Here is a 13814-nt window from a genome sequence, read left to right on the forward strand (position 1 = left end):
GCTGTGATGGGGGGAGCAGGGGCAGAGAGGGAACCAGAGGTAGGCAGCAATCAGGCTGAGTTTAATGATGGGGAGCTGGGCCAGACCGTACACAGACCTCTGCCCATCCCCTTGGCTCATGGCCCTGAGAAGCCAGAAGCAGCCTGGAGGGAACTGTGGTTCCTCCCCAGGCAGGTAGCCATGGTCCCGTGGACTTTGTGCAAAATACTAAATGCTAATTTGGCATTGAGGGCCAGCTCTAGGCGATCCTTTGTATAGCCAGCCCCAGGATTGGGGGGAGGGGGAGGGAGAGGTGGGTTAGGAGGCCCCTGGCTGAGAGGAGAAAAGGAGACAAGAAAAAGGAAAATGCCCCCAGTTTGGGAGGCAGGGCGGGATACAGGCACAGGGCAAGTTTCTGAACATTCTCCCAGGGCAGAGGGCAGACATCCAAGCGCTGGAGATCACAGGTCCTCGTCTCCAATGCCCTCGAAGGCAAAATTGCCGTGGACGTCACTGGCACTGGCATCTGTACCAGGAGTGCCAATCCCCCGCAGGCTCACAGCACTCAGCTTGCTCTGGAATAAAGGGAGGGTTGGGGGTCAGAGGGCTTGAGCCTCCCTGAGATCCCCTACATACACCAACCTCACCAAGCCTCGTGGGAAACTCACTGAGAGTTTGACCATGGACTCCCGGCTGGCGTCCGGTGACTCCTGGGGAAGAGGAGGCAGCAGCATCAGAGACCTTGTGGGGAGGTCAGGCAAGGGCTGGGGGCTGGGGCACCGATCAGGGAGCAGTACTTACAAGCAACGGTGGTGACTTCACGGCTTGCTGGCTGTCTGAGCGTCTCAGGGTGCCCCCCACCCGCCGGCGCAGCATCTGGGGATGGAGACGTGAGGCGCCGGTAAGGGCAGGATCACTCCCATGGGAATCCTGAGCCTTTCCCTCCCTCTCAGAAGCGTCAGCCCTAGGACAAAAGGCAGGGAGAGCACAGCCACCGCGTACCTTCCTGATACTGCCACCAGATTTCTTCACCATCAGTTCATCTACCATGGACTGCAAGCAGATACTCATCATGATAGCCTGAGGACAAGGGGAGAGCTCAGCCTGACTAGAGTGGTCACCCTGAGCCCAGCACCCCTAGGACAAGGGCTCCCACTCACATGGAGTCCTGGAAGCCCTAGACTTGGGTATCTAAGAGAGACGGTGCAATGGGCTCCAGAGGAGGCCTGAGGGTGGGCTCACACCTGGGGGCTGGTGATGGTGACCCACTGTAGCCGGTCCTTGCTCATGAGGTATTCAAAAGCCAGTTCCAGGCGCACCTCACCCCGGCCCCGGCCGGGGCTGCTTGTGCCTCCACTGGGCAGTGGCACCTGGAGAAGAAGGGGGATCAGGTTGAGTTCGTTCTCAGCCTAAGAGACTGTGCCTCTTGCCTTGACCTACTCCAGCCCATTCCCAAAGCTCAAGGCTTGCCAGGCCTCCATCCCAAAGGCCCCCCCTCCTACCCCAACTCACAGAGGAGGTGACCCGCCAGCACCGCATGCGGGTGACCCGGAAGGAGCCTTCACGGAGTTGCTGGCCAGGCAGGCGGAGCTGGAGGCTGAGCTCACTGTTGCCTGCGCTCACCACCACCGGACAGTCCTTCTCTGGGAAGTCAGCCACACAGGCATCGAAGCGCAAGTAGCCGTAATGCCGCAGTGTCTGGGCCAGTCGCAGGAACTGAAACCCAGTCACCATGTGGGCGAGTCAGGAGGGGAAGCAGGACAGCCCAGAGGAAGCAACCCCTTGGAGGGAGATGGGGAGGCAAGGCTCACCTCCTTCTTGGAGACCTTCTCCTGCAGTGATTTGAGCTGCCGGTGCTGCTCCTTGGTGACCAGGATCCATCCACGCTCAATGTCTGCTACCGTCTACAGTGGAGACATAGTGTGAGGGGTAGGGGTCCAAAGAAAATGTCCAGTTACCTCTGTCCAGCCTGACCCCTAGCCCCACATCTGAGCCAGCTCTTTGCAGTGAGTCTTCTTGACCAATCAGCTTACAAAGCAGGGAGAGTACAGGCTGTGCCAGATGCCCTCAGAGTATGCTAGGAACTTCCCCGTGAACTGGCAGTAAAGACACGAAAGGAGTTTTCTCGGCAGAGTGGGACACCAGAGCCATTTTCAGGGGAAGGGTTCTGAGGCAGCTCCAAGCTCACCTGAGCATAAAGCAGGTTCAGGCCAACCCGGTTCTCCATGACATCGTCGTCATAGGCAGAGTCCCAATAACTGTGAGGCCAAGGGGTGGAAAGGGGTAATGGGGCTAAGCTGAGGGAAGGCAAGAGGTAGAAAGGAAAGGGGGGCAAAACAGGAGCAATCGGGAACTATGGGGTGAAGGCTGATAAAGTCGGAGGAAGCTTGGGAGGCCTGGTAGAAAAACCCAACACTACCCCCTTGCCCAGGTCACTCTGTCTCAATACATGGCCCCATAATCCAACCCAGCACTCTCCCTCCTCCCAGCCCACCCCTGACCTCTTCCTTAGCACAATCTTATACTCTTGACTCCGAAGACTGGTAACAGATACATAAGGCAGCTCAAACTCTTGCAACTTCCGTACAACTATGGGTTTAAAAAAAAAATGAAAATGTCAGACTCAGGGCAGGGAAAGCCCTGGGGAAATGACTGCCACATTCTTGGGGGAGACAGGGAGGCAAATTCACTACTCGAAACAGAGGGAAGTTGTAAAGTCCAGAGAAACTCACATGAAAAGGCTCCATCCTCTTTTTCTCGAACTAGAAAGAGACTGAAGTAACCAATCAAATCATCTGGAAGATCCAGCTTTGCAGCCACAGCCTGGGGACAAGGAAGGAAGTACAACTCCTCAAATGGGGTGGTTCCAATCATCTTAAGCCTGGGAAGGAGTGCAGGGGGCACGGGGGAAGGAAGACCAGTGCAGAACAAGTGCCTCACCTCCAGGACATCCTCAGTCTGATCTGAAGTTAGCACGTTGACCAGAACTTTCTGCCCGTTGCTGAGTAGCACTTCCAAAGAGACCTCTTCTGTGGGGACCTGCTGTGTCTCCTGGTTGTGAACAAACATGGGAATGGAATGGGAGCACCTCCTTGTTAACTACATGCCCGGCGTCCAGCTCTGACCCCTTCCCAACTATGTATTTCTAGGTCCCTCCAGTGCCTTTATTCTCAGCTGCTTAATTATAAGCTGTGTTTCCGTGATTTCACTGGTACAGCAGAAGCCCCCTTCCATGAAAAGGTGCCAGAATAACTCCTCTGTACCGACCTGATTAAAATGACGTGGCCCTACAGGAAGGTGCTTCAACCTTAAATCTTGGTCCCCCAAAGCCTTACCTGCTGTGCCCGACGCAGGAAACTATTGAAGGTCTCACTGCTCCCAAGCAATGGGTCTTGCCGAACTGTGGGGACAAGAGAATGATGTTTTAGTAACTTATGGTTTCCTCTTGGCTCCTTCCAGTTCTCTTCTTGGTAGGCTCCCTTTCCTTGGCTGATGGTGGCCTATCACATATCCCAGCTGGCCTCACCCCACTCACTGTTCGCATAATTTTTTAACTTAATTTTTATTTTTTGGCTGACCGTGCAGTATGTGGGATCTTGGGTTCCCGACTAGGGATCAAACTGGCACCCTCAGCCTTGGAAGTGCTGTCTTAACCATTGTATTGCCAGGGAAGTCCCCTGCAAAAATTCCTCACCTGCCCTACCCTTAGCTACCATCTAGTTAAGTACTATCTATAGAACTTAATGTTCATCTAAAGCACATCAGACACAAATGAAGTATGAAGTTCTCCCGATTAACTGAAAATGTTTTAAGACTGTTTAGTGCCGTATCAGTACTTCTTATAGACGTCAAGGCCAAAACTGCTTTTCTGATACCCAGATACTAGAGCATCCTTGCATGTTATTTACTTTTGCTTATTAAATCAAACAAGAGGCTTCCCAGCAGAGCCTTCTATAGAATCAGCTGTTTTGACTCTCCCCATAATCCTCAACAGAGTCAGCCTCTGTTCCCTTGAGCCACTCACCAGCTTGCATGTACTTCTCTAACTGCTCTCTCCTCTGTTCCACCTCAGCAGGTGTTAAAGAGAAAAGCTTCTTTGGGGGAAACGCAGGAAGCACATTTGCCCCATATTCCTTCCGAAGCTATTTGGAGAAAGAGATACAACTCTTTACATAAACATCACAAGTGACAAGAGGCAATCCACATTCATAATGTTCTCTTGGGCTCCCCTTCCTTTTCCTCAATCACTGCTCCCCTACCGACCCTGGTCACCCAGGAAATGATTCCTTTGGCAGGGGCAGCCATTCCTCTATCCTAGATATATGTCCTTTTCAATCTTACAGTGTGTGAGTCAGCCCCTTCACAGGGTGGGAAGGGTTTATATAGGGCCAGGGCCTAGTGAGCCCCTTGATTATCTAGCAAGGCTGTATTCATTGAACCCCTACAGGAAGCAAAGGGTTTTGTAAGGAGAGTTTATGTGCACAGTCAAGTAATAGCTAAGTATATTCACAAAGCATCTTAGGATTTAAAGGGACACTGCAGATCAATGAATCCATGTTTCAATTGGAGTAGCTAAGGCCCAAAGAAATCAGGCAGCTTGCTTAGAGTTGCACAACTAGTTATCAGTATAATCAAGACTCTACTGAATTAAATACAGAGCTCACAATCTGGTGAGAACAGAAACATTACATCACAGACACAGAATAACTGGAACAGCTACACCCAGTCAGGTGCATCAAGGAACACAGACCCAAACTGATGAATGGTTTGTATGAACCGGGAAAAGAATTTCAAGTTGCAGCTCAGCTGACAGAAGGAAAGTGCTTTGGCAGCCGAGGGGAAAGGGTGGGCGATCTCTCCATGCACAGGCACAGGCAGTGTACAGGCTGTGTAAGACGGGGGCAGAGAAGCAGGAAGGAGAATGTGAGTATAGACAGGGGTGGTTAGAGTGGCAGACATTAAGCTTCCTAGGGAGTTCCCCGGAAATGTCACACGACCAGATAAAGCACTAAATCCTCCCCTGCGGCTGTGATTAAAAGGGAACTACAGCCTACGGATAAGCGACGAGGCGGGAAATGGAGACGCTGGTGCCCAGGTGGAGGATAGGGCTTGACGCTGCCTCAAGGCAGGGGTGCCAGTCCCACCTGCTCGTGCAGCCCCAGGAGCTGGCTGTAGCGCACCCGACAGTGCAGGACTCCATTCACGTGAATGTTATAGGCCTGAGGACACAAAAGCAGGCAAGCATTTTAGGGTCGCGGTCTGGGCGGTCCCCTTGCGAACCCTGGCCGGAAGTGGCCTGGCACAGCTGCGCTGAGGAACGCGCCGAGATCTTCCGAGGATTGCCAGTCCATCTCCCCCAGAGCCAGGTCCCAAAGCAGAAGGGCCAGTCGGGGCAAACTCGAGCGCTCAGGCTGCAGTCTTCTTCCCTAAGAGGCCAGTGACGCCCACCAGAGTAGCCGCGGCCCAGCCGAGGGAGGCGATGCGGCCGAACAAAGGACCTACAGGAGCTGGGGCGACCTCTGGACGAATCTCAGACGTAATATAAGCTCCCAGCGAGGCCGTCGGGAGTCGGCGGCCTGTGACCAGGCCTGAAAGGTGGCAGCCAGACCTCGGAGGCCGCTCGGAGAGGCTCCGGCCCGTTATCCCCGCCCCTGCCCGATTGGGCTCCGGCCGCTCCTCACCACGTAGGCGGAGCCGCCGCTGTCCCCGCTGCGGGACTCGGTTTCAGGAATGGAAAAGTGCATATTCCCTGCAGCAGGGCCCGGCCGGGCTCCGGACTATAAGGGCCGCAGCGGCTTTGCACGCTCGCCTCCGCTTCTCAGCGCGTCCCCGCAGTCTCGCTCGCCATTTTGGGAGGTGGGGGTGGGCGCGAGATCGGCTATGGGAAGGGCTGGGAACGTCTGCTCTGGGACGCAGCGCCGCCTGGCATTCTGGGAATTGTAGTCTAAGGGATTAGGGGCCTGAAATTGCGATGGCCCTTATCGCGACCCGTAGCCCGGGGCGGGGCCCCAGTGCATGCAGGGGTTTGTAGTCCGCCTGGAGCTGCGCGACACGGCTGTCTACCCAGGGGGCGCTCTAGTCGCGGTGACCCCGGCGGGCGGAGCCTAGAACGAAGGGTGATGGCTACCGCGGCTGTGGCTGTTCGCGAGGGTGAGTGAAGGGCCGGGCGCACAAATAAGTACGTGAGCCAACGGCTCCAGAAGGCTATTGCTGGGCCCTGGGTCCTTTTGGGCCCCGTCATTTGGTTCCCGCGCCACGACGGACTCTGGCCGGCAGTGCCTCGGACACACTCTGCGCCGCGCACCGGCTTGTTTCTCCGGGAAGAGTGCGTGCTCGCTTCTTTCCCCCGCCCGGCTTCCCTTTGATCCGGCCGCGCACTGCGTCCCCACGCGGATCCCAGGCTCACCTCCCGCCTGGTGGCGGAGCCGAGCTCTGGTCATGCCGAGCCAGCAACCAGCTGTGCCGAGTACGAGTCCCCCCAAACCCTCCCGGAGCCTCTCTAGTTCACTTTGTGCCCTGTTTTCTGATGCAGACTCGGGATCTGGGATGAAGGCGGAGCTTGCTCCTCGGCCTGGGGTAAGTGAGGGTGCCCGCACAAGCTACCTACCCTGTCAGGCAGTACGCAGGAGCCTGTATCAACTTCATTCCGTCCCAGCCTCCATCCTTGTTCCACTTTATTTTTTGGTAAAGCCAGGAGATTTTTACAGAGTTTTGTCAGCCTTATGGTAGTGTGACTCTGACTTGAAGGAGAAACTTCTATCCCTGTAGGCTCTTAGCTTGTAACAAGGAGCTGGTGAAACTCAGGAAGGATTAGGGACCGTGTGGGAGTCTAGTAAGTATCCAGTAGTGTTTATTCATTTTTGGAATTATTGGGGAAGAGCAGTATTGTGTGTCTGTGTCTTAGGCAGAGGGGAGGGAGATGACCCAAGAAGAAAAGCTGCAGCTTCGGAAAGAAAAGAAACAGCAGAAGAAGAAACGGAAAGAGGAAAAGGGGACAGAAACAGAAACTGGCTCCGCTGTATCTGCAGCCCAGTGTCAAGGTGTGGGGGCTTTTCAAAGGGCTGGGGTGTGAAACTGGTAAAGGGATGTGGTGGGAAAAAAGTGGGGGAGACAGGACAAAGTTGATTTGAACAAGTGAAAAGGAAAAGAGGCTTTGGTTGGGCATAGCTATTACTTACCTGCCCAAGAGGCTTGGGCACCTGCCTCTTCTACCTTTAGTAGGCCCAGCCAAACACCTGGCAGGACCGGACAGTCAGTTGGGCACTGCCAAGGAGAAAGTTCCAGCAGGTAGGAGTAAAGCTGAACTTCGAGCTCAACGGCGGGCCAAGCAAGAGGCTGAACGGGCCCTGAAGCAGGCAAGAAAAGGGGACCAAGGAGGGCCACCTCCTCAAGCCTGCCCCAGCACAGCTGGAGAAACCCCCTCAGGTATTGTCCCTTCATTTCAAGATCTCCATTGATTCAAAGGCCTATATTAGCTCAGGCTGTCCCACCAGAGAACAGCTGCCGGTTTTTACCTTGGTTCCCAGAGTTCACGGTTCTCCCGTCAGCCTCTTCCTACCGCTGTTTCTTCATCTACCTTTTTTCTCCAGTTTTCTACCCTGCCTCAAATTTCTCTTGATGTCCCTTATGCCCTGAAAGCAGATTTCTCTTTATCACCTACAGTGTCTTGAAGACATGATTGTTATCTTCTAGGAGTGAAGCGTCTGCCTGAGCATAGTCAGGTTGATGACCCCACACTTCTGAGAAGGCTTGTGAAAAAACCAGAGCGACAGCAGGTAAGAAGTGGGTTTGGAGTATGGCCAGAAAGAGCCTAGGGAGATGGAATAGAGGGAGGAAAGTTGCTCGGGGCAAAGTGAGACCTTGGAAAAGGATGAGTATTTGGGTCAAAGCGGGCTCACTGTCTTTTTCCTTCCCAGCATCATCCCACAGTTTTAAACTCTGGGCCTTTGGTCCTGTCCCCTTGTTTTGTCAAGGTTCCTACACGAAAGGATTATGGATCCAAAGTCAGTCTCTTCTCCCACCTACCCCAGTACAGCAGACAAAACTCTTTGACCCAGTTTATGAGGTAGGATTTTATGAAACTGTCATAACTTTTAAGTCTGAGGAGTTTTAGTAATTCTGTTTTCAAAATGACTGGAACCTGGAGGTTGGATCTGTGGAAAGAAGTATGAACACAAGGCAGAACTCTTGAGGAAATGGGGGTGTCTGTGCTAGTGAAGGAGGTTCATTTTCATCAGAGGCAGGTGGGCAGTAGGTGCTCAAGTTCCCTTGCAAAGTGTGTGACACCGCCATCCCATCAGCATCCCATCCTCTGTGATCCACCCAGCCATGGTGCGGCTCGGCCTGCAGTACTCCCAGGGCCTGGTCAGTGGCTCCAATGCCCGGTGCATCGCCCTGCTTCGTGCCTTGCAGCAGGTATGTCCCATCTTATTCCCTCTTATGACCTAGCCTCACCTTCTCCAACACTACCCCAGCTTCTCTCAGCCAGAGTCATTTCTAGGGGAAGATGAAATGACACCATCCTAGAAGACTCTCCTCAGAGAAGCTCACCCTATTCCCCTTTCAGAGACTTGTCAGGGGGCCTTTTTACTGATCAACCTGTGTACCTATAGGTGATTCAGGACTACACAACACCTCCCAGTGAAGAATTGTCAAGGGACCTAGTGAATAAACTAAAGCCCTACTTCAGGTAAGGATGACCACTGCATGTCTCCTCCCACTCTTTACCTTGTTCCGTCCTTTTCTTGAACCCTTTTTCTTGCTCTTCTATCTCTGTTTTTAATTTTTCTGTCTTCTCTTTCAAAAGATGTTTTGAAATATAAAAGCTTTGTGAGCTGTGAAGCGTTGCATGGATGCAAGATGTTGTTGTTGTTGTTGTAGCTTCCTGACTCAATGCCGTCCCCTGTCAGCCAGCATGTACAACGCCATCAAGTTCCTTAACAAGGAGATCACGGGTGTGAGCGGCTCTAAGCGGGAAGAGGAGGTGATGAGTATGAGGCATGAGCAAGGCATGCATGGGAGGATGGAGCTAGAAACATATTTGGGACTCCCAGGAAGGGCAGCTATCTGGTCTGCCTGGGCAGGGGTTAAGGAGGTGGTTGGACTGTCTAACCTGGGCCCCCTTTAGTCTCATTGTTATACACATGTTCAAGTATCTGGCATGATAAAGGAAAAAAATGTCCATTTCTTGTTCCTTAAGTGTCTTACTCCATTAGGCCAAGTCAGAACTACGAGCAGCTATTGACCGATATATAAAAGAGAAGATTGTGCTTGCAGCTCAGGCAATCTCACGCTTTGCTTATAAGAAGATCAGTAATGGAGATGTGATCCTGGTATATGGATGGTATGGGCCAGACCCTACGACCAAGAAAACTGGGAAGTGAAATGATCTGAAGAAGGGACTGCCCCTTTGCCCTTTAGGAATGAGCTGACCATCAGTCAGTGACGTTTATAACTGAATCCTCCTCTCCCTTCGCTCCAGCTCATCTCTGGTATCACACATTCTTCAGGAGGCTTGGGCTAAGGGCCGGCAATTTCGCGTGGTAGTGGTGGACAGCCGACCACGGCTGGAGGCAAAGCACACACTACGTTCTCTGGTCCGTGCTGGGGTCCCTGCCTCCTACCTGCTGATTCCTGCAGCTTCCTATGTGCTCCCAGAGGTGAGGGCAGAGTAAAGGGACTCCAAAGTGGAGTAAAAGGGTGCAGTAGTAAAGATGTAATCCCATCTTCCCAACATTGCACTTACCTAGAAATCCTAAAACTCTGTAACCTTGTTGATAGCTAATAGGAAGAACATCTCTAGCACAGTACACAGCATGTCTAGCTATGACAGGAACCTTATATTAAACTAGCAGCCACCACCAGGGAACCAGACAAAAGTAACTTCAGAGTTTAGTCTTCCTGTGGGTGGTGCAGTGAATCAGTGGTCAGGTGTTTTCCAAGGGCCATTATTACGATTTGTTACTCATTGTCTTAATGTTGCTGTCCTGGGTAGGAGTTGGAAACCTTATTCTGTATTGGTCACACATGATTTTTTTTTTCCTTCTCTCTACTCTTCAAAATAGGTTTCTAAGGTGCTACTGGGAGCTCATGCTCTCCTGGCGAATGGGTCTGTGATGTCCCGGGTAGGGACAGCACAGCTGGCCCTGGTGGCACGGGCCCATAATGTACCAGTGCTGGTCTGCTGTGAAACATACAAGTTCTGTGAGCGTGTGCAGACTGATGCCTTTGTTTCTAATGAGCTAGGTAAGGAGGCCCAGGCGGGCAGAAGAGGAAGTTCCGGGGACCTGAGAAGATTTGGGAGGGAGAAGGGAGGTTGAACTACAACTTATTTTTTAAAAGTACATAAAAGGGTGTACCTCCCATTGCAGATGACCCTGATGATCTGCTGTGTGAGCGAGGAGAACATGTGGCCCTGGCTAACTGGCAGAACCACTCGTCGCTACGGTTGTTGAATCTGGTCTATGATGTGACCCCCCCAGAACTGGTAGACCTGGTGATCACAGAGCTGGGGATGATCCCTTGCAGTTCTGTACCTGTTGTCCTACGAGTCAAGAGTAGTGACCAGTGAGTGGCGGAACACAGGGTCAATAAATGACATACTCCCTACACTCAGCAACTCTGCTGCCTGTTATCTCTTTTAGCATCACCACCACTTAGGAGTCCAGACTCCCCAGTCCCTCTTAGCACCTGCTGCGAACCTCTAGACAAAACTTTATGGAAATGTTCTCAGGTGATTAGGTCCATGCCAGTGCTTTGGGGCCAAAGTGAAGGTCAGTATGGAGACCAAAAATTATCCCAAGTCATCAACCATTTATTGAGCATCTATGTGCCAGACACTGAGCTAGATATAAGGAGCAGTACAATAAGGACAAGTAGGAGTCCTACCCTTAGTATTTAGTGTTATTATTATATTAATGTTAAACAAATACAGTGGTATTTGTATTAAATAATGTTACAATTAATATATTAATATTTTATATTCTTAGTACTCGGTAGTTAACATGTGTTGGAAACTGTTGGCCCTTTCTTATTTACAGAGATTAATACCATCCTATGAAGTGAGGTTTTACAGATGAGAAAACTGAGGCACAGAGAGTTGCCGTTACTTGCCCAATGTAATGCTAAGTAAACTGGCATGCGATCTCAGGCATTCTGGGTCTAGAGTCTGTGCCTTTAATTTTTATGCTGTGTGCTGTTAGGGAGTGCTCATCATGATGGAAGAAGACAGACAGTGTCTACAGTATGAGATAAATTCTACTAGTAGTAATGAACAGAGTTCATTGGAAGCAACTCAGGAGATCTAGTGAGGTTGAGCAAGACTTCACAGCTAACATCTGACCTAGGCCTTGAAGGAGAAGAAATTTCCCAATTGGAAAAAGGATGAGAAGGCAGATCGGCAGAGGGAATAATTTAGACTACAGAATAGGCCTTAAAATGATCAGCCAGTTCCAAAGTGTCAAGTCATGCGGTAAAGCTAGAATGGAGGCTTGTGTGGAGAATTAGTGATAAAGCTGTTAACATAGGTTGGATTAGGTTCAGATTGTGAGAGTCTGACCATTATGGTTAGCCTAAAAAACAGAAGAGTCATCCATTTTGTGTGTGTATATGTGTGTGTTTTATTGAAAAATTTCAAGCATCATAGAAGTACAGGGAACTATTCAAAGAATCCCCCTCACTAAATGCAGTAATTATCAAGATTTCCCATGAATGCTTTCTGTTTCCTTTTTTTTTCCTTGCAGAAGTTGCATTAGAGCAAATCCCAGTCATTATATCATTTTACTCCTCCAAACATCAGCATATCTCTAAAAAATATGGAAACTTACCATGTTATTACACTTATTAAATTCTTGCTTATCTTTGTCTAATCCATAATCAGATTTCCTTCATTGTCTCAAAAGTGGCTTTTTACAGTTGAATCAGGATCCATACATTATCTGTGGTTATTATGTCTTGAATTTTTTGAATCAAAAGCAGTCTCCTCAGCCTGCCTTCTTTTCTCATGACATTTAACTTGTTCCAGGAACCAGGCTGATTGTGTTTCATACTGCCTCACATCAGGTTGGTTAGTCTATTTTCAGTGATGAATGGATCCGTTTTTGATTGTTGCCTGAATTATTTCATTAGAGGATGCAACATGGTAAATTTTTCCCCTAATTACATCATTCCACGCTTAGTAGCTGATAATCTTCTATAAAAAAACTGTCTCTCATCAGTTCATTTCAGTTGCTAAGTCGTGTCCAGCTCTTTGTGACCCCATGGACTGCAGCATGCCAGGCTTCCCTGTCCATCACCAACTTCCAGAACTTGATCAAACTCATATTCATCGAGTTGGTGATGCCATCCAACCATCTCATCCTCTGTCTGTTGTCCCCTTTTCCTCCTGCCTTCAATCTTTCCCAGCATCAGGGTCTTTTCCAATGAGTCAGTTCTTTGCATCAAGTGGCCAAAGTATTGGAGCTTCAGCTTCGGCATTAGTCATCAGTTACTATTCTGAATTACTAATTCATGCTGGAAAGGCAAGATCAATGCTTAATTTTTTAAATTGTCAATTTTCAGGCATTGATCACTAGTTACTTCCAATGCCATGCAATGAGAAGTTGTTGAATTTTTGCTTTTTCTCTATAAAAATCATGAATTCTTTTTTTTTTTTATATTGAGCATACCACTCAATCATCAAAATTAAGCAGAGGTTCAACAGGATCAGCTCTGTGCTTTAGAAAGCTAACTGGTAGAGATTAGAGATGGAGAAACAGATCAGTAAAAAAAGATTGCCCATCAATCAAAATCACAAGTGCGCCTAAATTTTGGTCCAGCAATTCTGCTTCTAGGAATTTATACATATAAAGTAACTTAGATACAAGGTTATTTACAGCAGCATCTTATTTTCACCCTTTTTGGTCCCTGTGAGGCGTGCCCCCTACAGTGGAAGCAGGGAGTCTTCAACACTGGACCAACAGGGAAGTCCATATGTAACAGAGCAAGACACCATGGGACCTTCCTAGACAGGCTTTCCCCTGCATCCTCTGCTTTAGCTCCTCTCTCAGGTAATTCAATAGTAGTATTTGATGCACATTTCCCAAGTTGTTTTGCAGATGTAAAACATCTTCCCTCTCCAACAGATGGAAGATGTTAACTACCATGAGCACACAGCTGAAACCTTTTGGGGCATTCAGGGCCTTTAGGCATGAGCCACTCAGCTCCTTGTATGGCCCTGCTGTAAACCTTTTTTTGTTCCAAACTCCCACGTTTCAGTTTGTTTGGCTTCATTGTGTATCAGGCACATGAACTTGCACTAACACATAGAGCAGCATTGTTTGTATTAGCAAAAGACTGGAAACCACCTAGATACCCATCAGTAATAAGAACTAACATTACATTTATATAATTACATACTAAGCAGTCATAGGGGCTTCCCAGGTGACTCTGTGTTAAAGAATCTGCCTACCAATGCAGGAGACTGCAGGTTCTATCCCTGGGTCAGGAAGATTCCCTAGGGAAGGAAATGGGAACCCCATTCAAGTATTTCTTGCCTGGGAAATCCCATGAACAGAGGAGCCTGGTGGACTACAGTCTATGGGGTCTCAAAGAGTTGGACATGACTTAACAACTGAGCACACACAAGAAATCTAACAATAAGGAAGGTTTTTATATATAGCAATGGAATAGTCTCCAAGGTACACTCAGTTAAAAGTAAAGTGCAGGACAATGTAGATGCTGTTTGAATTAAAATGGGGAAAGATATATATGTATTTGCATGAGTATAAATACAGAAAATGTCTTGGACTTGTAACAAAAAACTGCCTAGGTAGATGTGGTCCGGGAGACCGGAGAGA

General features: G+C 49.6%; 2 protein-coding genes across 8 annotated transcripts; one reads left to right on the forward strand and one right to left on the reverse strand.

The window, feature by feature from the left end:
• Positions 1-40: 40 nt before the first annotated feature.
• On the reverse strand, positions 41-5854 carry SNX17 (sorting nexin 17). 2 transcript variants are annotated; one of them, XM_019970527.2, is made up of 15 exons: positions 5661-5853; positions 5124-5198; positions 4004-4121; positions 3315-3379; positions 2920-3030; positions 2712-2802; positions 2481-2568; positions 2168-2237; positions 1791-1883; positions 1492-1695; positions 1224-1349; positions 982-1059; positions 781-855; positions 648-689; positions 41-554 (listed from the first exon to the last, which is right to left on the reverse strand). In XM_019970527.2, the coding sequence occupies exons 1-15, from the start codon at positions 5721-5723 to the stop codon at positions 441-443; spliced, it is 1413 nt and encodes a 470-aa protein (XP_019826086.1). In that variant the 5' UTR covers positions 5724-5853; the 3' UTR covers positions 41-440. The 2 variants fall into 2 exon arrangements, with proteins under 2 accessions (XP_019826086.1, XP_019826087.1); XM_019970528.2 differs by lacking the exon at positions 5124-5198 and having other exon boundaries at positions 5661-5854.
• A 169-nt stretch (positions 5855-6023) lies between these two features.
• Positions 6024-10597, forward strand: EIF2B4 (eukaryotic translation initiation factor 2B subunit delta). 6 transcript variants are annotated; one of them, XM_019970520.2, is made up of 13 exons: positions 6024-6129; positions 6512-6555; positions 6884-7019; positions 7198-7404; positions 7672-7754; positions 7953-8044; positions 8280-8394; positions 8592-8668; positions 8860-8962; positions 9195-9322; positions 9461-9638; positions 10044-10224; positions 10350-10597. In XM_019970520.2, the coding sequence occupies exons 1-13, from the start codon at positions 6099-6101 to the stop codon at positions 10547-10549; spliced, it is 1575 nt and encodes a 524-aa protein (XP_019826079.2). In that variant the 5' UTR covers positions 6024-6098; the 3' UTR covers positions 10550-10597. The 6 variants fall into 6 exon arrangements, with proteins under 6 accessions (XP_019826079.2, XP_019826080.2, XP_019826081.2 ...); XM_019970521.2 differs by having other exon boundaries at positions 7201-7404; XM_019970522.2 differs by lacking the exon at positions 6024-6129 and adding an exon at positions 6138-6304.
• Positions 10598-13814: the final 3217 nt, after the last annotated feature.

This window comes from Bos indicus, chromosome 11, assembly GCF_029378745.1.
Source record: "Bos indicus isolate NIAB-ARS_2022 breed Sahiwal x Tharparkar chromosome 11, NIAB-ARS_B.indTharparkar_mat_pri_1.0, whole genome shotgun sequence".
In the NCBI taxonomy this organism is placed as follows: Eukaryota; Metazoa; Chordata; class Mammalia; order Artiodactyla; family Bovidae; genus Bos; species Bos indicus.

What these genes read in the sequence shown, in the direction of transcription:
- SNX17 (XM_019970527.2), bottom strand. Translation starts at nt 5,723, where the DNA reads ATGCACTTTTCCATTCCTGAAACCGAGTCCCGCAGCGGGGACAGCGGC. An exon ending in GCGGCGGCTCCGCCTACGTG is followed by an intron (nt 5,199 to 5,660) that starts GTGAGGAGCGGC and finishes TTGTGTCCTCAG; the next exon opens with GCCTATAACATTCACGTGAA. An exon ending in AGTCCATGGTCAAACTCTCA is followed by an intron (nt 555 to 647) that starts GTGAGTTTCCCA and finishes CCTTTATTCCAG; the next exon opens with AGCAAGCTGAGTGCTGTGAG.
- EIF2B4 (XM_019970518.2), top strand. Translation starts at nt 6,418, where the DNA reads ATGCCGAGCCAGCAACCAGCTGTGCCGAGTACGAGTCCCCCCAAACCC. An exon ending in AGCTTGCTCCTCGGCCTGGG is followed by an intron (nt 6,556 to 6,883) that starts GTAAGTGAGGGT and finishes TCTGTGTCTTAG; the next exon opens with GCAGAGGGGAGGGAGATGAC. An exon ending in TCTTTGACCCAGTTTATGAG is followed by an intron (nt 8,045 to 8,279) that starts GTAGGATTTTAT and finishes CCATCCCATCAG; the next exon opens with CATCCCATCCTCTGTGATCC.